The 25618-nt window shown below is 39.0% G+C and overlaps 1 protein-coding gene across 1 annotated transcript in view; it reads right to left on the reverse strand.

Moving 5' to 3' along the window:
• Window positions 1-1311: 1311 nt before the first annotated feature.
• Window positions 1312-25618, reverse strand: part of LOC140338006 (transmembrane protein 178B-like) — a 38566-nt gene continuing 14259 nt past the window's right edge. The window contains exons 2-4 of the mRNA XM_072421939.1: window positions 12797-12910; window positions 8997-9134; window positions 1312-2613 (exon numbers count right to left, since the gene is read on the reverse strand). Of these exons, the coding sequence (XP_072278040.1) occupies window positions 2369-2613; window positions 8997-9134; window positions 12797-12910 (497 nt within the window). The 3' untranslated portion in view covers window positions 1312-2368. The remainder of the gene's footprint in view (window positions 2614-8996; window positions 9135-12796; window positions 12911-25618) is intronic.

The following is a 25618-nucleotide window of genomic DNA, read 5'->3' on the forward strand; positions in this document are numbered from 1 at the left end:
TGTAAAAGATTGCCACATGTAAACAGTACAGTTTCATAATTGTTTATAGAAGTCCTCCCCAACCATGGAACACAGAAGTATAGACAGTTGTAGGGCTGTACTGTGCATATGTGAATACCTTTCAGGCAGATGTAAACTAATCTAAGACTGTGACCCTGTGGATTCTGGTAAGTAGATACCTGTGTTGGAATAGGTATACTATGGATATCCTATAAAGGAAAGGTTTTCATCTTTCACAGCCAACTTGCCTATCCAACATTGCATTCTGCCATTCATTAAGTGATACTAGTTCCAGGGCAGAGCACACCTTTGCAGACTTACACACAGTAACTTCTATGAAGATTTGGCCTGGGCTACATTAGCAGACAAATGAGTATTAGGCAGTGAGGTGATGGTGAGCTTAGTAAACTAAGATACTGAGTTAAAGGGTTTGATGTATTAAAGCTCTCCAAGGCGGGGGAGAAGACACTTTTATCAGTGAATCAGGGTGATCCAGCAAACCTGGAATGGATTTTTTTTTAAAGTAATTTGATATTTGTTAGCAAATATTTTCAATCTGGGACCAGATCCATTTCAAGTTTGCTGGATCACCTAGCTTCACTGAAGAAAGTATATCCTCTCCAGCCTTGGAGGGCTTTAATAAATCAGGGCCAAAGTGTATTGCCTGTGATTGGGAATATTCTCCCTCTGCTCAGAAAAGGTTTACACTAACAATAGGAAAACCTGTAGGCATTTTGGCTAGTATAGGCCAGGTACAGGTCTGTTTTAAAGCACAAATTCATCTAGGCACAATGGTCTTGAGAGATCCTATCACAATGGATACGTGGGAGCTCCTAATACTTTAACTACATCTTAAAGGTGCAAGCTCAAGGCTAGTCATTCTTGTCTTTGCTTTATTATTAGTGTGATAACTGACCTTGAGCAGGCATGCAACCTGTGAAGCATTAGAACAGCTCTGGAGCTTCCACCTTTTTAGTCAAAAAGTCAACAACAACCACTTCCTTTTCAAGTGAGCCTGTATTTAGTCTTTTGGTTATTAAATCTTGGGTACTATTTCCCTATCAGAGGAGCCCTGTATTGAGGGCACCCTGTAAGAAGAGATTCAATGTTTTAGTTGCCTGGCTATCATGCCAATACTTTGCTTTTAACATGTTCTGGGACCCTGGAACAATATAGTTTTCTGCATATATTCTGTAATTCCTTTTTTTTTGGCACTGACCGATAACCAGTGCGACCATATAAAATATTGCAGAATTTGTATTAAATAAAAGACATAGGTAATACTAGACATACAAAAGATTAGTATTAAAAACGCCAATAAACAATTTTTATTATGTGCTTTTTTTTTTTTTTTTCCATAAGTTGTGATGGGACCACATGTACATGACATCACCTAAGAAAGGTGATCTGGAACCACTAAAAATTCCCACCTCCCACTTTAACCTTCTTTACTCCTCACCTGCATGGCATGCCGGTCATTTACAATGTCTGGACAACCGTTCGGTCGTAACGTGTTAGCTTGAGTGCCCTGTTATCGCAATGTATATGTTTTTTCCCATAGCATCTCTGGTGGAGCCTGAGTCTGTCGTAGGTTCACTGGACCTACTTAAAGGCACGGCAGGAGGTCTATATGCTTTTAATGTAACCAAGTCCCTGCTGAGTGCCAAGGCACTGCGCTCAGGGTGAAATCTGCAACTGACATGAAATAGGGAATTATGGATGTGTAAGTCTTTTTATTTTCTTTGTTTGTATTTGTGAACTGTAATAAAACATGTAAAAATTAGGTACCTGTCATTCGTGTGTATATATATATATATATATATATATATATATTTTTGTTTGATTGTGTGTGTGTGTATGTATGTATTTGTGTGTGTATGAATACAAAATCTCCCAAACACTGAACCCTAAGGTAACGGCTACGGACTGCTCCATACTCGTTACCATCTTTGTACAAGGAGCAAACTGGAGCTTCTGTAGAAGGTATGGACTGGAGTCTTCCCGAGCTCTGACATCACAGCTGCATCTAACTACCATCCTTATACCTTCAGTCCTCACCCAAAGTCTTTTTAGGCAGTCCATTGAGTCCAAATACCAAAAGTAATCTTTTGTTCCATTTGGCGAACAACATCTCCCCGTTTCGCACCGTCCCACAGTTCCCTTTTTTGCTAACATAAGGTTCAAACTTCAGCAACTTATCACAAGCAAACCACATGTTCAGACCAAACACACAAGTTGAACAGGTTAACTTCCTCAGCAGGATACGGGTGCCTCAGTCTGATAATGTGTGTCCTTTTGTTGTAATTTTTAGTTTTATTTTTGGGGGGGCGAGGAGGCGGCTGGTCACGTCGGCTCCCGCTTTTTGCGGTCACACTGCTCCATTCTCTTGCCGTGGCTTGTGGACGGCGGACTGGGAAGCACTGAGGGATGGCGCCAAGGTGCAGAGGAATCCGGAGAGCAGGGTGAGTCCCAGACCACCCCAGGCACAGAACATGGACCAGCCATACCCGTGGCTGATGTCTTCGGGTAAACCGTATACGGAGCGCGGGTATCTTGACAGCTCGAAATTGATGCCAGCTACACAGGTGCAGAGGGAGATAATGCAGCAAGTTCCTAAAACGATAAGAAAAAAAAGTAATAAATTTTATATATTTTTATTTATTATCTGGAATACTAAAGCCAGCTTTATTTATGTAAACTAAAATCTGATTGGTTGCTATAGTTACTGTATGTAGTACATCCGTTAGCTCAGCCATATGTTACAAGCCTTTAAAGCTGAAATTATGGTCTAGGAAAAAACAGATCCTTTGCTTTAATGATTTCCCAGCACATATGGAGTGGACAGTATTACATGCCTGAGCTGAGATGTAACATTTCTTCTGTTCTCAGTTACACATGAGATTCTTAGCAGCTCAGTTATACCTCCAAAATGGCTACTGATCGATAACTACATACATGGAACAAATGGCCCCCTTCAGACTAAGCTTAACAGGCATGAAATGGCATTTAAAAGCAAGCAATTAAACACAATTGGAGCACAGTATGATTATGAGAGTGTAATCACTGCAATTTGCTAATTTTGTAGTTTACACCATAGGGGGCTATTTGTTCCCTCTGTGTTTGTAATTTGCTACTTATAGTGGTTTAGCCATACCAGTGCCTAAAAACACGTAAATTTTTTAAAGCAAAGCTATGTGCTTTACAAATGTGCTCCTTGCTGCAGCGGCTTCAGGAACTTTTGATAGGAAAGAGTTTCTAATGTGGATTCAGTAATAAAAAGGCAGCAGGTAGAGGACTTCTTACAGAATTGGGTGAGACTGTGCAGTTTTATTTTCTGGGTGGGAAGAAGCTGTGGGCAGGTGGCAGCCTCTGTATTGTGACCCAACTTTCAGTAACTAAAAACAGCCGGGTGATTACTGAAAAGGCCGTGTGGTGCACAAGGGGCTGGGGAGAACACTGCTTTGTAATTTTACATGAATACAACAGAAGTCATTTATGTAAAATAATATGCATGCTTAGAGAAGACTATACATTTTGAGGGTCTCAGACAATAATTGATGATACTGCTGAAGCGCAGTTCTCTCTATCTGCCTGCAAGCAGGTACTACAAAGTGCAAAGCAATTTCATGCATTAGCCAGCAAAGTCCTATCAGCAACCCCTTCTGATTTAGGTTTCTGGGTTCTAGTTATCTCTTACATCATAGGCAAAATACCCCAACTGCTTCCCTTTCCTATTTACACCATGCACTACTGGTACTACCAGTACCACTAATGCAGCCTCATTGCACAAGCAAACCTTAACCATGGTGTTGGGGATAGTCAGATCCAGGTTTTACACAGCCCTATGATTAGTATATCTAAACGGTGAACTTCTCGCTTGTTATACAGGTAGTAAAATGTTTCACCTGTCTCCTAGTTCTTGCAGACCATTTACAGATTTCTGGTCATATCCCAGAGCCTTGCTGCTCCCCACATTGTCTTTTTATTTCTTGGACTAATCTAGTTTGTACTGCTGTTTTCTGACCCCTAATACCACCAATCCCTATCTAGACCCAAAGTCTTGCGGAACAAGACTTTCTTGGCAGCATCCACTGTCGTCTTGGAAACACAGAATTGTGGCGGCGTTACGGCAAAGAAGGATATGCTATGTTCCCCAATGCCTTGTAAATCGTGATGGTGGAGAGGCTAAGAAACCAAAACATTTGGCAGGCTCCTTTGCAGCAATGCAGCTTGGAAACAGAACTTTTTGGGGTAATCCGGTGTTATTCCCATTACACAGGTCTAAAACTTTCTGTACCTATGCTTTGCCCATGCATAACTAAGCAACAGGTTCACCCAAACGTGTAAAATCTGTTTATTTTCACCCCCCTATAAGAAATATAGATATAAAAATACTTTGGTGGAATTTTGGGTGCTTAGCGTTTTCATAAGTCAGCTGTGATGTCACCTTTATCAATGGAAAGCAGCTGGGGTCCAGAATAAGTATTTCTTCCTTATTTCTTCTAATGTTTGGGGTTTTGGTTGTTATTTTTTGGGCAGTGGATCGTGAATTTTTAGGCAAGGTCTGCTTTAAATGCCTCCCTTTCTTTACTGCACATAGTTGCCCTTTTCTTTACTCCCCACAGATATTAAAAGTTAGAAAAGCAAAACTTGTGTGTGGAGCTTGAACAGCCCTGAAGACTTTCTTCATATTACTTCACCTGACAGACTGGGTACATAAGTGACGCAAGCGCTAGTACTGTTAGATAAAAGAAAGGTAAGTGATTCTCATGCTCCCCTTAGAAAGACCAGTGGTATGTCAGGTATGCAATTCACTTGTTGAAGACTAAACTTCGGACAGGAAGGCCCACAAACAAACAGCAACTGAAAGCCGCTGCAGTAAAGGCCTGGCAGAGCATTAAAAAGGAGAAAACCCAGAAATGTCCATGAATTTAGGACTACAGGCTGTCATTTCCAGCAAATGGTTTTCAACCAAGTATTAGAAATGAACATTTTATTTTCAGCTTTTTATTTTTGTCCAATTAATTTTGAGCCCCTGAAATGAAGTGATTGTGTTAAAAAAAAAACGCTTTAGTGAAATTTTTTGTTCAACCCACTGAATTAAAGCCGAAAGTCTGCAGTTCAACTGCATCTGAGTTGTTTCATTTAAATTTAATTGTGGTAATGTACAGAACCAAAATTAGAAAAAAGTTGTCTCTGTTCAAATACCTAACTGTAAATGTTAATTGCTGATCTTGACAGTTTCTGTAGCTTTTCAATGACTTCCTATTACCGGGTGCCATCATTAAACCAGTGGTCCCCCAATGTCAGCCTTTTCCTGCGTGCACCCCTCTACTGGATCTACAAGTATAGACTTGTAGAACAAATTGGTGGATTACATGATCGTTGAATAAAATTGCAAAAGAAAAAACCTATGTGACTAATTTAGTAGCTGTGCTGTAAGAGGATTAGTACTTGTAATGATAGTGTTTTCCACAAATGAATTCTTTTTTTTTTTATTTCACAGACATTATTAAAAATAATCCACATTTACATGCAGAGCAAGCTACCCAGCAGGAGTGACAATTACAGGATTGGAAGAAACCACAGAACACTGTCAAGGTTGCTATCAAAACCCAGCTTTTGTTAATATAGTATACTATATATTTTTATAGCCATTGCTTAAGGGGTGTTAGATGGACATTTATGCCATGGCATACTTTTTTTTATTTATGGAAATAGGGAGAGGTTAGGCTTTCTGTTATGCAAAATGTTCATCCTCAACCGCTGTGCTGTACAATTTCACCCCGTTTGCATGGATTAAAAAACATTACTTGATAAACTGTTCTTGTATAGCACCAATATAATATGCAGAGCTGTACATTAAATAGGGGTTGCAAATGACAGACAGTGACACGGGGCGGTGAGAGGACCCTGCCCAGAAGAGCTTACAATCTAAGAGACACTGAACTTGTTTTGCCTTCTACAGGTAAAGTACCGGTTCACTTTAAGGGGTATTTAAGTTATAAGCAATGTTGTATATTATTCTGTGCAAGTTGTGAGGTTTGAGGATGCTTATAAGTTACTGACAGGAGAATTTACTTAGTGCTTTGTTTTCATTTACAATGAATTACAATGAGGTGTTTTCATTATGAATTCAAACTAACACAGCACTGCCTTGTGGATGAATTGAGAATGACATTGCAATAAAATCAAAGAGCCTGATTTATTAAAGCTTTTCAAGAATATAGACTATATCACCCAGAAGGGATCTGGTCCAGGATTGAAAACATTTGCTAAGAAAATAAATTATTTCTAGGTTTGCTATATCACCCAGGATTTCCTATAAAATCTGTCTTCTCCAGTCTTTGAGAACTTTAATAAATCTGGCCCAATGCATGTATCCATATATTCCTCAATATATAATGAATGCTGTTTAGGTACTATCTTTAGCTAACACATATATTCACCCATCACAGTTCACACAAAAGAAAACAAGCACTTTTTTTGAACAAATCGCAATGTGAATGGTTCATAAATAAATCCTGGCTCAGTAGTTCTTTTACAGATGACTGACATGCCTGGTAATATAGAACAAGCTGCTAAAATGAACATACATCTCTGGTACCTAATTAAGTGAACCTTGGCAGATTCTGGGCCATGTGCCATGTACTAATTCAAGCCTTTCCATGCAAACTTTGCTTTGTATATATTGTGTGTATTTATTTACATTCTGATGTGCTTTTGATCTGTTTTTTATGTATATGACCTGTCTGTCTTTATCTCCTTACAGGCTGCAAAAAGTAGTGCAAGATTGTCCTAATTTTATTCCTATAAAACGTGCTAAATAATTAACAGACCGTCAGCAAGTCTGTGGTTATCTCTTGCGCTTTCATGACTGCAAGGTGCCAGTAAAACCAAGTGGGTAAAACACACTCTGTGCATACAGCTTGATGTCAGATATAACCTCAGGCAGTCTTCTGTAACATAAAAGCAGCCCTTTATTATAACATGTCCTACACAGTCGTGTAATATATTGTTTAAAACATTTTCCTCTAATGTTTTACAATTTTCCATAACAGCGTCTTGGAATATGGAAAAAGTTCCAGCAAACTCTGAAATTCAGTTGCAGGTCAGGTCCGCGGTCTTTTTACTAAGGAACAAAATATTGATTTGTTTTGTGATGAACGTTTAAACCTAATATCCTCCTATTCACTGTCAGCATTATAATTAGGCAACAATAGTAAATAATACAAAGCTTACATAGCAGGTTACATAGTTAGGATGAAAAAAAAAACAAAAAACATTTACCCACTGAACCTTAAAGGTACAGTTGATTTAGAGCAGCCTTTTATGACCTTTTTAAAATGGGGGAATCCTTTAAATAACTCTCAGGTCTTGAGGGAACCCCTGCTAATAATTACACAAGATATTACCTGACCTGAGAGGCACAAATTGCACAAGGAACCCCTAAAAACCTCTGGAATAAACCTGGTTGAAAAACACTGATCCAGACATTTTTAAACAATGGTTCAATTTCCTCTAACAGGCAAAATAAAATCTTTCCTGATCCCAAAAGTGAACTGATACTCCCTGGGCTGCAATATTTATTCATACATTTCAACAGACCTTTTCAGTATATTCAGTGAATTTGGAAACACATCTGAGCCTTTTCTAATACAATCTACTTCGGTGCGTAACTCTCTTGTAGCTCCAGTGGGAGATAATTTCACATTTTCACAGCTTTTCTGTAATCTGTAAAGAGTAAACCTGAATTCTGCCATGCCTCATATTTTATTTCATTACATTTTTCTGCACCCTACAACATTTTTTTCTGTTAATTGGTGCCCAAAACTAGTTTGCATTATCAGGTTTAGGTCTTATGTTTTGTATAGCGAAAAGATTATGCCCCACTTCTTCTTTCGTTCTCTTTAGTCTAAAGCTGCATACACACATGCAATTATAGTCGTTGGAAAGGATCTTTCACGATCCTTTCCAACGACTAATGACTGCATGATGCATGAACCAGTGCTGTACATACAGTATCGTTCTGCTCTATGCAGAGAGGAGGGGGAAAGTGACGGAGCAGCACCCTGCTGCGTGCTCCCCCCTTCCCTTGCATTAGGATCGTTCAACGTCCAAGGATCTGCCAGGATGGTCGTATGGACTACGGGCGCTGTACACACACCAGATTTTCCTCTGATATCGGCCTAGAACCATTGGACGTGTGTACGTAGCTAAAGTCTCTTAAAACCCAACACAACTTGTTGGGATGTGGAAAAAATGTCCTAGGCTTAAAGGAAGTGAGATGAATGATGACCAGACCTCAAAAAGAAATGCTATCTAATGGACAGAGAAGGTCAGTGAGAAATACATTTTTTTTTTAAATTGCCTTAGACTCGACTAATAACATCCACATCTATTACACCATTTCTGAAAGAGTGTGCACTGCGTGCCACTAGGAAGTCCCACTCTTACACCTTATAAAGTGCAAAGATGTGGCAGTGTTCTCCCCAGCCCCTTTTAGCCAGGTGCACCACCCAGAACTTTTAAGGAACCACCCTGATGTTTTTGGGTGGTTACAAAAAAGTTGGGTCATAATACAGGGGCAGGCACCCACCTACAGCTTCTTCCCACCTGGCTTAAAAAAACATAATAATTTTGTGTTGATCCACATATTCTAGTACATTGCTCAGTCAGGCTGGTTAACCCCTTGTCCCAGCAAATGTATGGCACAGGGCATGTGCAGAATCCAAATAGGAAAAAGTTAATTTATTTTACATTTTTGGAATACAATGTTATCTGTATCCTACCATCCAAAAAGAAAAAGGCAATGTAAAACAAGATTGTTTCTCAAGGGGTTTAATAATTGACTGTGGTATGGTTTCCCCCCATCCCCTGCACTGTGCTCATCTGGAGGAGATGGCCATCCATCTCTGCTCTCTTTGTTAAAAGACAAGTCAATAGCTGATAATTAGCTTCTTCTGGCTGACCCGGACAGCAGTGAAAACTCTTACCTCCCATGAGAAATAGTAGCCCGGCCACATATTGCATTAGGTCATGCTGCTTACAACAGCCCAGCACTCCTATCAGCCACCCAAACAGGATGATAGACACCGCCATTCCGATGAAGCCAGCTGTCATCCGCCGCAGGTCTGGGGGGAGAGAAAAACCACAAGAGAGTTAACTATTTGTAAAATATTAGTGAAATAGCTAGTACAGGCTCAGCTACCTTGCACTGGAGGCAAATGATTCTATTTCTTTATCTAGGAGCTATTGAACCTTTAGGTTTGCTAGGAGAAAGCCTGTACAAGGCTAAGAGAGAGGGTGCTTTTTAGCTTCAGGGCAGGTCAATCGATATGTATTAGCATGGTGAGCTAGAAAGGGGACTATCCCCTATTTAGACTTTAATCAGAACACAACCCCCAAGCAACCGCAGGGTGCCATATAGCTGTCCAGTGCTGGGAAACATCCTCTGGTATGCGGTGCAAGGATACTGAAATATCCCCCCTTCAACCTTGGATGAACAGAGATTGCATATCCGCATGTACAGTGCAAGGAGGACAAATGACAGCAGTGGTCCACCAATCAAACTGACAGCTTGGTTTTGCAGATAACACTTGGAGAGAGCAGCTCCCCCTCTGTAATCAGATGACAACCTGGTTCAATTTATTAGAAGCATGCTGTGCCCTGATACAGGGCAGGCAGCAGTCATACTGACAGCAGAGTCGTGCTCTCCTGATGTAATCTACAGGACTGAGCAGTCACTTTGACATTTTGGTCCTGCAGAGAACAGGAGACAATTTGGAGGCAGGAGAGGTTCCCATGCCAGCTGTGACTGTGGCAGATGCCTCTGCCTTGTCCTGGCCCTGTAGCTATTTGCTCCCTGTTCAGATATGCAATCGTTCAACTTCCTTTACAGTTTTAAGATGTTATGAGATTAAATGCAGAGAGCTGCCAAGGAAAGTAATTGCTGGAGGAATGCAAAACATGCATTGTGCTCATTTCTTCTAGAAACCTGAATGATAAGGGCTATTTGTGAAGCCACGGTCCTGTATTGGAGTGAATCCAATCCTTTACAATTCATCCCATTGAGTTCCTCTATAGCACATGTGTAACGATAAAACAAGACAATATCCATTGTTAATTATGGCCACCAATGATGGCCATGGCTGACTGCGGCACACTTTGTGAAGTGTGCTTTTATGCTGGGCACATACAAGCAGATTTTCACCTTTGATCTGATAAAACGAACAGAACTAAAGCTAATCTGAATGGAAATTCAACAACAATTCGGCAACAAGCCAATTGTTTGGGACCAAGTCCTTTGGGTTCTGATTGGCTGCAGATAGATTGGACATGTTGGTAAATATTGATCAAACGTACACAAGTTGAGGTGTCACTTCTGTTGGAATTTTGATCACTTTCTATTGTAGAAAACCAATTGGAAGGGCAGATATTTTTCACGTGTTTGCAGAGTTTTGGGGGCCTCCTTTCCTTATATTGATTGGATCCGTCAGTGGAGTGCAAAATTGGCAGGAGATCAAGTTGTGTCTACCAGCCATTGGTTGTCCTTTACCATGAAAGGGTTGATTAATTATGTTTGCCTACCAGATCAAAAGTTCAGTCCTCCCCCTGGGCTATTAAACACATCTGTAAATTCTCACTTTACTCCCTAATAGCTTTCTGTATGGAAGATGTCACAATTAGCTTGTGAAAAAAAATCTATGGGCAATTAGACACTGAACAGCTTCCAAGCACGCAGAGCAGATTGACAGAAGTGCATAGAGAGGAACAGTACAACACAATCACTGCAAGTGGAAATTGCAGCTTATATATAGAAGGAATCTAAAATTAATTTATTTAATATTTAAAACAGCAAAAGAAACATTAACACACTGATAAGATTATTATACTAGGCTGATCATGTTCACATTTATGTTTACAAATTTGTACAAAGACTGTAGTGTCCATCCAAAATATTTTATTCAAAGCTAGCGGGATTACTCAGCCCCTTGCATCTCTGTATAATCCAGTGGTGAGATCTTCCTGCTATAATTCCTGACTCTGCTCCCTGTATGATTCTTGAATATGCTCCTGTACACCTTTGTGTTCTGGCTCCAGGTTTAGGCTCTATGACATTATATGAACAATTCAGCAGTCAGAGGAGGGGACCTAACAATGAGTGAGGCAGGACAAGGTAGATGTGCAGATATTAGAACTCAGGTAAGACATCTGCAACAGATCATCAATAGAGTCAAATAAGTAATCTCTTAATCATATAGCAAATAATGAAATATCAGTTTGGGGGTGGACTGATCCTTTAAGTGTCTGGTAAATCAAAACTACTTTTCTTATGATTTACATGAATTTATAAAATGTACAAAAATATATTAATAAAAATTCTTACACTTAATCTTGAAAGGAATTATATGACTAGGTATTGACTTATAGACTGTTGTAGGCTTAAAGTGTATCTAAAGGGAAAAAGCAATAAAAAGTTGTACTATTCTAGTTGGGCAATGTCTCTTTTTTCTCAAAAACTCCTAACTACTGGTGACTTTGTTTCAGCTTTATATTATATGGGATACACAGGGGTTATATCGCCCAATGAATGGAGAGGAGTGTAACGGAAGTCTGCTGCAGAACCGACATTGAAGATAGCAGCACGCTAAGCTGTAGCGGTCCTGGACTGCACGGGGTGAGTTGGTGCCATATGCTGTGCATGCTTGCTGATTATGACAGAAGCTGATCACCCACAACAAGTTTTGTTTTAGGGAAGCCTAAATGTGACAAAAGGAGAATTTTGTTCATGGGATCGTGTATACAAAGCAAGTGTAGTGTTGAAAAAATATCCATCCATTTATGTCCATTCTGAGTGGATTCTAAAACACTAGACATTTGTCCATCAAAATTATTAGCTATAATAATACTCAAATATGGAAATTGGTCAAATATGGGAATGAACTGGCAATAATAGGCAGTAAAGTTTATGAATCTGTACAGTTTTTCATGCAGACATTTTTGTGGTACACCAGACCTCCGCAGTCCCTTTGTTGAGTATTCTGGTGATCCAGGTTCCCCTCTTGTAATGCAGGGCCGTTATCCCCAAATTCAGACTTCTGTCTCTCATATACAAAGATCCTGATGTATCAAAGTGTCAGTGCTAATATGTTTCTTTATAGCCACCAGATAAAACATGGAGTGGAAGCACAGTACAACTTTCAGGAAAAAATTGACATGCACAATTGGTGCACATTTACATGGCAATGAGATAACGGTTCACCACTTTTCAAAATCTGTTCACCACCTTACAATTCCAGATTATAAAGGAAGCTCAGATTTTGTATGATAGTGGTCAGTGCTTGCTGCCATTTTTATAATAAAGTGGTGATTAACAAAACACTATTCAGTTTTAATTTCTTGTCCTGGTATTTGGATGTGCTTTGCGCTTTTCTGAAGCGGTGAATAATTGAAAAGTGGCAATCAGTATGTTTGAAACAAACACCCCTGATTTACACTGTAACCTATATAATTTACCCTATTAAAGTGCAGAACACTTACAATAATTATTACATTTATAAATATAAAGGTATTAGTAAAACTGCAAGTTAAAGGAAGCTAATTTGTTAATAAATGGCAATCATTCATAAAAATGACAGTCATTGGTCTGGTGGTCACCACTGTTATGAATGGGGAGAAAGAAATAGTACAGATGTTGTTTCAGAATTTCCAGCACCCAATGTATAACCGCTTTATAAATTGCCTCCTAGGAGTCCCTGAGCCACAGTAAGTGATAAGCATGAAGGATACTCACGGAGTGCGTGCCATTCATCCTGACGGATAGTCTTGGTGACATTGAGTGGAAGGTTTGTAGGCAGTGAAGACGATGTGTAATGATATCTAACCGGAGTGCAGCGATCAACAAGTCCTGAAACAAATAGAAAAGTAGATTAAATTATTATTCAAATTTACTGGTCCCAAAATATCAATGTGGGGCTATTGACTGATGAGTCAAATCTAGCAATTTTATAAGTATTTAAGCCAAAAAAATATTTTAACAGTTTGAATTAGGCTTTACTGAGAGATTTTCCTTCACCCTTTTTGTCTTGGAGAAACAACATCTTGGAGAGTTTGCACCAGATCATTTTTCCACATTGAAAGATTTCCTCTCGCTTCTTGATCTCCCAGTTTTGAACTTCACCTAACTCTGTTATCAAAACGTGAATCTCTGCAGTGGGGGACAGCAAACTTAAAACTTGAAAAGGAATTAAAACTTTACCCTCTATTTACTTTCTTCTTAGAACTAATAAAATAAAGTTTTGTCTTACACAAATGTAGATTTGAGAATAAAAGCGGAGAACTGAGTATTTAGTGAGGTATGTAAACCCCTAGCAGCCAACCCACAATCATTGGCTCTTTTTGTGTGGCCTCCTAGGGCCCCTGCAGACAGTATTCTATGTTCACGTAAGCTAGTGATGTAAAAATATTCCTTAGACCAGCATCCAGTAATTAAGTTTTTATATGTTTATTATTTATATTTAATTAATTTCTGTTTCATAATGGATTTTGATGGTAGAAATTTTAAATGTGATACAAGTAAAGCTAAGGGAGCATGGAGGGGGCTCACAGTATGGGAACATTCACTTGTAATTTTAATAGAACAAATGAGAGCCAATAAGATAGGTCCAATGTGTATTTAATCTAAATAGAGTATGCCCAGTTTAACCTCCTTCCCACCAGAAAATCATGTTATTTTCGTTTAACACAAACAAAATGTAAAAGATATTTATACAACTGGGCATAGTAAGTGCTGCTGGCCATCCCTGGTAGTACCCCAAGGGGTGTCTGGACAGGGATACACAAAAAGGGACACTTTTTTAACTCTAAAATCCTGGCCCAAGTAAAACCTGGGATTAATAGCAAGAAAGGGACATTCTAATTTCTTCCATAATCTTTATTTAGACTAAATAAAATGCCAGTGTTACAAATCATCCCAAATCAACAAACTCACACCATAGTTTAAATGGACCCTCCATTAAAATGTAAGGTCCATTTTACACATTCAGGGTATCTCCCCCTTCCTTAATCAGCTACAGTAAGTGGTTGTAAAATGCACCTAAAAGGGGAAGAGTCAAAAACATATTTGCCTCACCACCATTTTCCACATTCTGGGTGTGACGTTACCATCCTGCTGGTAAGATTCCCGGTGATGGTTAAATCTTGCAAGATGATGTAATGGGCCTTTGTAAGAACATCTTCTTGATAAATTTTGTCTGCTTTGTACTAGGGATCTTTCCAAGATGGTGACAGGCTCTAGGAGCCATGGTAGGGCGATTGTTTTTACATTTTTTGTAAGGGAAGTTCAAGAGTACAATGACTGTGCAGGCAGACCTCTCATTTTAAACAATTGTTTCTTAAACTACTAATAGTGTTAATAAAAAGGCGTATCTCTTTGCCACAGTTTTCTGTAGCTGTTGAAAACTGTCAAATGCTCTCTTGCTCACCACTATGAATTGTTTGTGGTCAGCATACCCCTCGTCCTCCTCCTCATGCATTTGGTTCACTATTAAACAGTAAAAAACATACATCAAGCAGTTTGTTTCCTGACATAATACAGATGGCATCTCTGATGATGACCTTAGGCTTTACAACCTGGGTTTGGTTTTGGAAAGAAATTTGTGTTTCTCTAGGGATGTCATGGGTGCAATTAGTTTTTTTTTTTGTTTTACAGCGGTATGCCGTCAGAACGAGAAGCTAGTAATGATCCAGCATTGTCAGTATTAGAACAAGTCAGACTGAATCAACAACTGCTGGCCGAGTCTTTGTAGAGTTCACTGGCAATCCCTACTGACCGTATACCATGAACTATACAGTGACAAGGACACACAAAGCAGTTTAAATTACATTTACTTGCTGAGTAAATTTTTTTTGGTCAAGAAATCCTGCAGAACACAGAATACTCTACCCACGCATACTTGCCCCACACACATTCAAAACCAAAGCCAACAAAGGGAATACCAAGAAACCCACAAAAGACAATATATAGGAATAAATTATGTTTTTGCACTAACTTTCTATAATCCTATTTCCAGTCAACTACAAAAAGGAAAAGCCAACTGAGTTGGAACGAACTGCAAAGTACTTTCAGATGATTCTCGTCCGATATTTGCCTCTGGGCTGATATCGGACAAGAATCTGGTGTGTGTACAGCGCTCGGCGTCCATCGTTCTGACAACCGTCCTGGCGGATCCACAGACGAGAAATGATCATAATAAAAAGGGGGAGAACGCAGCGGGGTGCACCTTCGTCGGTCTCTCCCTCCCCACTCCATAGAGCAGAATGGCGCTGTATGTACAGCACTCGTTCATACATCGTGCAGTCAGATCGTGAAAGATCCTTTCCAACGACAATTATTGCAAGTGTGTACATAGCCTAAGTGTGAGGTCAACAACACGCCCGTCTTGTTTGCAAGGGGTGCCTGAACCAAAACCATCCTGGACAGAATTACAAATCATTTGTAAGTCAAGTCAGCTCGAACACATACATTTGGGCTGTGTATTTGGCCTTTCGCCTTGAATTAAGCTTTAAAGAATCTGAAAATCATTTATAATGTGCAGTCCAATGTAATAAGATATTTATAATGCTGGCATTCTGTAATCTGATGTCTAAATAGGATTTATAATTGGAATCTAGATGAAAATGTCACGGCGTAGGTTGTGAACTAATGACCCTTACAAATAGTCCAAAAGGAGACGGTCTATTAATTTCCACTGTCTGCATTCATCAGCTACATCCAGATGAGCCCATATGATAATCTTGTAGTCTCCTCTACCATTGGAATATTATATAAGGCCTCATCCTCATGGAATATTGGTTTGATTTTTTTTTTTTATAATGGCTGTTTGGATACCCCATTAATCACAAGTATCAACATTTCTATTGTCTGCATTGCATTCAAAGCCGAGCTCAGATGTATACTGAAATTTCCAATTACAAAGCCTTACACTGCAATCTATTTTACAGCAGCTTGGTTTGCTGGTTAATAGATGAACTCGTATAATTGGATTCAATAGAACCGCATAAAGCTGTTTTATCCAACAAAAGTGAAATGTTTGTATTATATGCTGGCAGCAACTTTTTCAAGTATAGGTTCACTTTTAGTAAAAACTTTGAACTATGCTTTCCCCTGACTCAGCGATCAAACACCCCAATGGACCTGCAGACAAAGGACGATACCAGTTCTATCATGGCCTGGAAAAGTTGTAACATCTTCCTCTCATTTTCAGGCACATTTTGTAACACGTACAGAAAGAATAGTTTAGAGCAGTGTTTCTCAATCAGAGGTTGCTACGAGTTCCTTGTGCAATGAGCACCTCTCAGGTCAAAATGTGTTGGCACATTTTGTTTAAAGGACCCCATGTAACCTTTGCCAAGCTCTGAGAGTCCCATGGTTATGGTAGGTTTGTTTCAGAGATCTGTATTACTATTAGTAAATGTTAAGATCCTTCTTGGGCATTACAAGAAAAACACAATTTCATACTTAAAGTGACTCGCATCTTTTTGCTTTCTGTGCCAATCAGAATTCTAACTTTTCCCAGCAACAGCTAATAAAAATAATGCAAGCCTTGGTTCTACAATAGTTCTACTTAACCAAGAAATTCCACTGTGCAATACATCTGTAAAGAAGGAAAGTGTCTCCATTAACACGTGCCCTGATTTTCCTGACAATTAAGATATTCTTCTTACAATTCTATCTGTTTCTATTAGAATTCTACTTGGAAACAGAAACATTCTACAATGCATTCTATGGAATGACGTTGGACGTAGTATCTGTTCCTGAGAATGCATGTCTTCATTCTACCTCGGTTGTACTGTGATTGTGTATAAATTGCAATGCTGCCTTTCAAGGGGAATTTGAATTAATCAAAGTCAAATTGAATTTTCATTCACATCATCAAAATTTTAAGACAATTGAAATCTTGCAAATTATACCATCTCTGCTAGGCTTACAGAAACCATCTCTCACCTATTTTCCAATAAAGATGCCTGAAGGTAAGATTCAATTTATATGTCCTGGCAAACATTATTCTCCCCATAACAAAAGTGCAGTTGTCATTGATTGCCTCTGTATGTGTCCCAAAGCTCTTATCTCTGTATAGTGTAGATAATATTGAAGATTATAAAATTACTTCTGAAGTGTTGTCACCATCTCATCACTTGAGACTTTGAGACTCCTGAGTTCACTATGTGACTTTTGAGAAAGCACGGACAACACCTATTGCATGTAATGCTGAGAACTGTAGTCCTAAGGCTATGTACACATGTCAGATGAATCTGGCCTATGTACAGCGCCTATTGTTCGTCATTTCGCAAATGAGGAATGATCGTATTGAAATTTAAGCGTAGAGAGCACAGCGGAGTGCCGTTCCCTTGTTCTCTCCCCTCTCCGTACAGCAGTACAGCGCTGAATGTACAGCCCTCATTCACGCATTGTGTAGTTGAGAAAGATCTTTTCCAACGACAATTATTGCACGTGTGTATGCAGCCTAAGCAGAGGGAGAGATGTCACGTTATATGATATACCTGTGCAAAAGTAACCCATCCACCTCCCCTGCTGCAGGAATGGGAGAAAAGGTGTCCACTTCATAGCCTAGAAATGTATTACCTAGACAATGTTCACAGTGATGTTGCATATTGGTGTAGTTCCATTCAGGCGCTATAATGCACTTATGTCTGGCATGCAGCCTTGCATTGCACTTATGTCTGCATGTAGGTTTGCTGTGCATTACAAAGCTGAACGCCAAGGAACAGATAAATGTGCACAGAGTACACAGCACTTCCTGGCAGTGAAGGGGATCTGATTTTATTTTTGCTGCAATTATGTTTCACCTGTAGGTCTTGTCTTTACCCCGGCCTGTGATTGGACAGCCACAGGAGAAGCAGAAGACAGATTAGCTCATCTCTTAGTCACCCTGCTCTTTCTTCCTATTAGCATGTCCCTTGAAAATTGAATGGCCCCTTGTTCTGCTCCTTCTTTTCTGGTCTGAGATCTTGCATATAGGGACTGATACCAGGCCAAATTCAGGTACTTGCACCAATTTACCTAAAATGTAAAATAAATATAAAAATGAATGCCGTGCTGGTTTGATTTGTGTCTTTTAGATTTGCCTGAAATTCAGCCTTAGGTCTAGAAGGAGAGAAAATACAGTTTATATTATAAATGTAAGTATCCTTTAAGAGCATCAGTTGTGAATAAATATGTATTTGCAGAACTGACTCATTTTTTTCAGCTACTTGCTGCATGTTAAGTATGTTTGTGCCTAGGGAATTTACTAATTAACACTTTGGCATAGTTGCTAATTCATATATTAACCACTATCGCCCCGGGGTGGGAATATTATTAGTAGCCCAAGTTTATAAATCCAAGGTGCATTCAGGACTCCAGATGTGTATTAGGTTTTTCAAAGTGACCTTGTCAGGGTAAAAGTAATCTTTGTTCTGGTGCTGTAGCATCTGTAAGGCTCCTCAGCATCGGACCGCTATGAGATTTCGGAGTCTTGTAGTGGTAGAGGCAGAAATGGGAGAACAGTATAAGGTGGGGGAAACACAGGTATGGGATACTCTTCGAAGTTCCGAATGCCAAGAGAATTTCCCCTCATTGCTGTCCTAGAATAGAAGTATAGTTGAAATCTCTGCAAAGGGGGCAGACATCAATAGAAAGGTCCAACCCATTGTTTCTCAACCAGGGTTCCTCCAAAGGTTTGCTAGAGGTTCCTTGAGCAATTTATGCCGATCAGGTAACATCAATGATTTTTTTGGCTATCTGTAAGGGTGACATTCTGGCCATTGACCACCCTGCTCATGTACTGTGAGCTGTGGATATAGTAATCATAGCCGGGGTTTCTTGAAGTCCTGAAAGTTATTTTAAGGAGTTCCCACATGTTTAAAAGTTTGAGAAACTCTGATTTTATTCTAAACTACAATTCTCTGCAGATATCAGACATAGTAAAAGAATATGCCTTGTGAGCTTAGACTCTCCTGAATTTTACAATTCTACCAAACTATCATGTTTTCATGCACTGGGAGCTGAAGGAGAGATGGATAGGTAACCTTGATGTGGGCAGGAGCAATTCTCCCATCGTGGTAATAATTATTCATAGTTCAATGTGCAGACAGGTGATGCTGGAAGCTGCAACACTGAGTAAAGCTTTGCGGCAGGAGTGCAGGAACTGCAAGACAGACCGAACAGAATTCAAATATTTTTTGGAAGCTTATGGACACACACACACCTACTTTCATTCTTATGATAGGGCATCAGGGTGGGGAAAATATAAGCAAATTGAAGTGATAAAATCTGTACGTAACGCACTTCCTTACCTAGGGTGACAACAATTGCTAAACTATTAAGAAGCACCAAGGACAATAGAACATTTTCCCCAAATCCCAGGGATAATGAGAAGAAGGGGATGTGTTTTGTACTTCAGAGAAAGTGCTGATATCACAGCAGAATGCACAAGTCCATGTATAAACTGTATTGAACAGGTATAACAACAAATTGCAATGGCATGTATTAGAAAGCCGTTGAATATGAATACAAAATGAGAGTAAATTTAACAAAATAACACTAAAAAAATAAAATAAAAAATGAGGGATCTGGGAACTCCTCAGGTAATGCTGAGAATCCTAAGGATACCATTGAGGTTTACAAACAATGTTAGTAACCTACACACAAAGAAAACAAATTCAAAACAGAGCTAAAAGGAAATGAAACCCAAAAATGAAATCCCAATTGGTTGCCTTGGATAACCATTCCACCCTCCCTCCTGCTTTTTATAAATCAATGTATCCGCAGTCCTATTTCTACACACAGTTCAGCATGCGTGTTTCATAAGTGTCAGTTTTAAAATGGTTGATCTGGGAACGGTGCCCATGCATAGGTATTATCGGCCTGCCTTAGGAGCATTGCGGCATCATGGGAGATTTAGCTCAGACAAAATCGGGAGCTGTGCCAAAACCGGCCCTGAGCGTACCCATGTAATGCAATGCATCATACCAAGAGTATGAAACAGCTATTCATATTGTGGCTTGGAAACAATGATGCCATCTTCATTGAACCACCGAGCGAGAGGAAAGACTGATCCAAATGTTTCAAACTAGCTGACGTCATCCCACAAGAAACCATTTAAATATTTAATTGACCCAGAGAAAGAAAATTGCTTTAGTCTTGGTATGTGTTTATGCTACATTAGCAAATGTTCAAGGAAATCTTTTTTTCTTTTTCTTTTAAGAGATGGAGAAAAATTGAGGTTGTTTCCTGTAGCAATTGGATAGTTTTAGTAACCTTCCATGAGCAATCTATATACACAGCAAAGCTTTGCAGGGTTGACAACAGCCCAGATCAATGTATAGTAGCAAAGAGAATGGTGCACATGGCAGGGCAATACACTGAGTTTGGAAATTCACCAACAAACAACAGCAACTTTTTAGGTTAAAGCCCAGCTGAACTTTTTGTTAACATCACCTACATGAATTCCAAGTGCATCAAAAAAAAAAAAGGGTACAAAATCTTACAGGCGTCACAAATTACAAAGCTTGTTCCCCACTAGCATGCTGCAGAGAAGGACCCCTGTCCTCTGTATAGAAGCACTGGCCTTGTAGCACACCGATATAAAAATACAGCACTCCATTCAACATGGGAAAATAAACTTTGCTGGTTGCAGAGCTAGTGGGTCTGTCCTCTGCAGAGAGACCACTGCTCCCACACACAGAACAAAGGATATTCTCTGCAAGATCAGGCATAAGACAAACTTTTATATTCAGCCTGTGGCTGCTTTTAAGGAAAATAAATTATTGCACTTTGCAGATCTTTTGTTTTATCTTGGAATTTCATGTTTACTCAATAAACCACCAATGTACCTTTCATGTCTCTATTGTAACAACATCACAGCTTAACAGACAGGAAGAAGCCAAGCAGATATGTATAATTCCAATGGGAAATGGTATGAGTCTGTCTGCACTGACATGTCACTAGGAAGAGCAGTCGGTTGCAAGATTGGCCTCCGTTCTTTCTCAGGTCACAGCAGCCACCACTTTAAACCTTGTTACTATACCACTGATTAGATGACCCCAGTCATAAGGCCTGAGAATCAGATCCTCCTGTGTATTTGGATTTTACTACCATAGCATTTTCCACATCCTACTAGCAGAAATCAATGTCTGATTACAAAGCGAATATGGGAATGCTTTGTATTCATTAAATCATTCTCATAAACACAAGTGCTGGGTATTTATCCTGCACCAGTAATGTTAGATTACTAAAGCGACATCTATACATTGATATGGAGGACTTGCAGGAATAATTTGCTAGGCTCCGCTCTCAATACAGACTCCAATAATACAGAAATAGAATGAGTGAATGTTCTCGTTCTCATTCCACAATCCAAAAACATATCAAGCTTCTGACAATTTATAATGTAAAATGTATAATTGAGATAAGGAAAAAAATGGTGTTCGAAATATAACTAATGCCACATCCCAAAAAGATAAAAGCAACAACACAATACTCTATGCAGGACTTTTTAGGCAGCTCAACTCAATAAAATTTATCAACAATTAATTAAAATCAGTAATAACAACCACTTTATTTTCCAATTTAAAACACCTAAAACAATCAATCTTTTTTTCATCCTGCATACATATTATTTGATCAACCTACAGATTTTCGGATCTTCTTCTCTACGCATTTCACACCAACTCAACATAATCACCAAATGAACATAATCTTATTTATAGGAACCAATTAGTTCTGCAAACACAAAAATCAAGCAAAAGCACAAAAAAGTCACGCACATTATACACAATTTGTACAATTTACCTTGTGTAGAAAATCTTTATTATAACATCATCTTTAAATCCAAAAACATAAAAAGCTTCTGACCATTTTATCATGTAAATGTATAACTGAGATAAGGACAACAAACTGTTAGCTCTCCCGGAGCAGTGATCGATGCAGATGGGTTCGTTAATCTAGAACTTAGAAGATATTTATCTTTCAAATGGCCAGCTGCTCTCCAAAAGATGACAATAATGGCAATGATTAATAGAAATGTTTTTGCTGATCTATAAATTTAAGTGTGTGACTAAGAGGCTGAAACTTGTCCCTGTATGACCAACACTGTATTTTGTTTATTGGGAAATTGAAGGTATACATGTGGAGCAGAACACTTTACTTTTATGCTAGAACTTAGACTAGACATTCTTTAAGGAGGGGATAGTACAGGTAGCACCTTATCAATCTTTTGTTGATGCTTCATTTTCTAATCACAATATAGGAGAGGTGACACAGAACCTGGATGAAAAACAAGCCAAGCAAAAACAACAAGAGTCAAATTGTGATGGCTGGAAGACCAGTGGTTAGTACCTAACAAAAGTGGTCCAAGGGTTATGGGTGACCAAGCCGCGTTGATGTGCTAGACCAGTGTTCCTTTTGTAGTTGTTAGGGGTTCCTTGAGCAATTTGTGCCTCTCAAGTCAAGGTTTAGATTTGTATATTATACTTTAGGAAAGGTCTACTCCTATCTTTCCTCTTTACTGCTTAGCCAACCAATGTTACATCCTGGGAACAGAGAGGATCAATGGTTAGTAACCAACAAAAGTGGTCTAGGAGTCATGGGTGCCCTGGGCTTATTAATGTGCTAGCCCACTGTTTCTCAACCAAAGTTTGTTAGGGTTTCCTTGAGCAATGAGCACTTTATGCCTCCATGGTCACTTTAACTGACACCAATAATCTTTTTGGCTATCAGTAATGGAGGCATTCTGACCACTGACCACCACACTACTAACTGAGCTGTTGATATTGTAATTATAGAAAGGGTTTCCTAAGACCTGAAAGTTATTTCAGGGGTTCCTTCATGTTAAAAAGGACATTGCTAGTGTGTCTGGTCCAATCCCACATAAGAGCTACTGTAACTGACATTGTTAAAAATAATAATGTACATCTAGTTTCAATCCCTACTAAGGTTGGGAAAGATTGATCCATATAAAAGAGGGGTTTTTGGCAAATTATGTTAAATTTAATGAAGAAGTGCAGAAAAAGCAAAGCTCAGCTGATGTATAAAACTTTTGACAAATTTGGCCGTGAGATTCTTCAGGCTCTCTTGTCTCATCACCATTACCTACGATGGGCATGTAAGCATTAGAATCAGACCATCAAATGATGGAAGAAGATGGTCTAGTCTGATGAATGTTTTCTTTTGGATCATGTGGATGGGCAGATAAGTGGGGATAGTGTACCTGGCGAAGAGATGGCAGGAGGATGCACTATGGGTAAAAGTGGAGCTGGCAGTGTACCTCATATCTGTACAAAGTATCAGCTGCTAATCCACATGTGTCATGGTCTCTATACTGTCTGTAGCTGTTTTTGCTGCACAATGAGATGTACACAATGTTTGGCGGGTGGGTTTATGTTATGGATGATCAGAATATACCGTATATATATATAAAATTTGTGTGTGGGTAAATTGCATTTCTTGAAAGTAAACCAAATTCATTGAATACCAGAGAAACATCTCAGTCACTAGACTGAAAACAAATGTTGTGTGGATGGAAAAGGCTGTTTATGCTGCATTAAGGCGTTAAAACAAAAAAAAAAAATGACACAGAAAACTGTATTGAAGATTTTTACTTTTAGGAAAAAATAGATACTAGATTGCCCACACACGACAAGTATCATACTCATCACAATTATTCTATCTCTTTCATTATACCTTTCCTTTTCTCCTAAATTCTGATCCTTAGTTACTTACACCCAACAACTGATCCCTGTAACTTCCCTGTATGTGTTTAAGCAGAACTCCTGTTGAAAATTAAACTGTCTGGACCTCAGCTCTGTGTCCTATAAATATGCACCTACATTAGTCCTATAATTGCATGCATCCTCCATATGAGCAATACAATATGCTTCTCACTTTGAAAATATGGCTGAAGTCCAATTCAGACATCTAATGAACATCAGGGGGTTTGAAAACAAACTTTTCAATTGACAAATGACTTTTCCACTGACGTTCTGTTCTATCCATAGGGGAGCACAAATGAGTGGCACCCATCTCTGCTCACCTCCATAGGAAAAAACAGCTGGCATACCCAATTGCTTGCCCTTGAGGCACCAGTGTACATGTCAGACTTTCAGCTGAGACGAGCATGATGGGTAATGATTATCTGACATGTGTACGTAGCTTAAGGTCTATATTTATTAATACTTGAATATATTTAAGGTTGCTGATCTTCCTCTATTAATGTTTCTTATCCAGAGTTCCTCCTGAGGTTCATCTGTAAGGGTGACATTCCTCCCATTGGCCAGCAATTTTCACTGATCACTAACTAATGAACTGTGAACTATTGATATAGTAATCATGGCAGGGGTTCCCTGAAGACCTGGAAGATATTTCAAGGTTCCCCATGTTGAAAAGGTTGAAAAAAAAAGCTGCTGTATGCAGTAATTGGGCAATGGATCAACAGAAGATTGAAAGGTGCTTTACATAAAACTTAACATAATAACGTTGACAGAATTAGCCACAATTTGATGACCAAAACTTTCCCACCCTTAGTCCTCTGGATTTAGGTAGTATGAGAACAATATTGAAGAATGTGAATAGAAAAGTCCAATGTATTCAGTACAGATGTCCACTAAGTCTGTGCAATGTTGTTATATATAATCCAACAGACTGGCTATAGATAAAGATGGGCAGCCAAACTGAAGGAGGACAGAACATCAAGATAGGGATAGTGAAGCCTTCCACACATAAATATCACAAATCTTTTAGCAAGAAACTCCAAATGTCTACAGTTATCAAAACAGACTGAGCCTAGTTCGCTCTTCTGTAAGCATTATAATCTGGATTCTGCCAAAAGGCCAATGAGTTGCCTGGCGCGTACAAGAGCCAGAGAACAAATTTGGCATCCTTGCAAGTTATCTTTATCCTGGAGCCAGGGCAAAAAAGGATAGCAGTTAGTGGATTATGAAGGATTAGGGATTAATTCTCATTGGTAGGAAACATACACTGGTATGCATTTGATTGCGTGTGTCAGCTCAGTGATAAATCATCTTTTAGCAATCATCTGAAATGCCTAATATTAAGAAAACAATATTTCTGAAAGTTTATATATGTTCTGTTAAATAAAAAGTCTTATGATGTGTCCTCTTTTAAATACCCCGTTGTTCTAAATAGCTTGTAATGGTTTTTGTACCTGGGACAGCTAAATGTTCTCATGTTGGGTTCCCAACATTAAAGTTCTTGCGTGACAAACTGATATTAGGAGGTTAGAACTTGTTGATGTCTTTCCATTACACCTATATGGACATGTTGCATTTCTAAACCATGTGGCATTGCCCCCCCCCCCCCCTTTTTGGAAGGGTTCTTCACCAGAATATGTGCCAATGAGTCATATAGTATTAATATTAGGCATAATGACCTAATCACCATGTTATTTTAATTCATTCCAAAATAGGGTTGAGGTCAGGGCTGTGTATTGATAATTTGAGTTCCTTCACAATCAGCAAACCTTGTCTAAACAGGGCTGGTCTGGTGCAAGAACTGCAATGGGCTTCCAAAATCTCATCTAGAATATATTTGTAGTGG

This window comes from Pyxicephalus adspersus, chromosome 9, assembly GCF_032062135.1.
Source record: "Pyxicephalus adspersus chromosome 9, UCB_Pads_2.0, whole genome shotgun sequence".
NCBI lineage: Eukaryota > Metazoa > Chordata > Amphibia > Anura > Pyxicephalidae > Pyxicephalus > Pyxicephalus adspersus.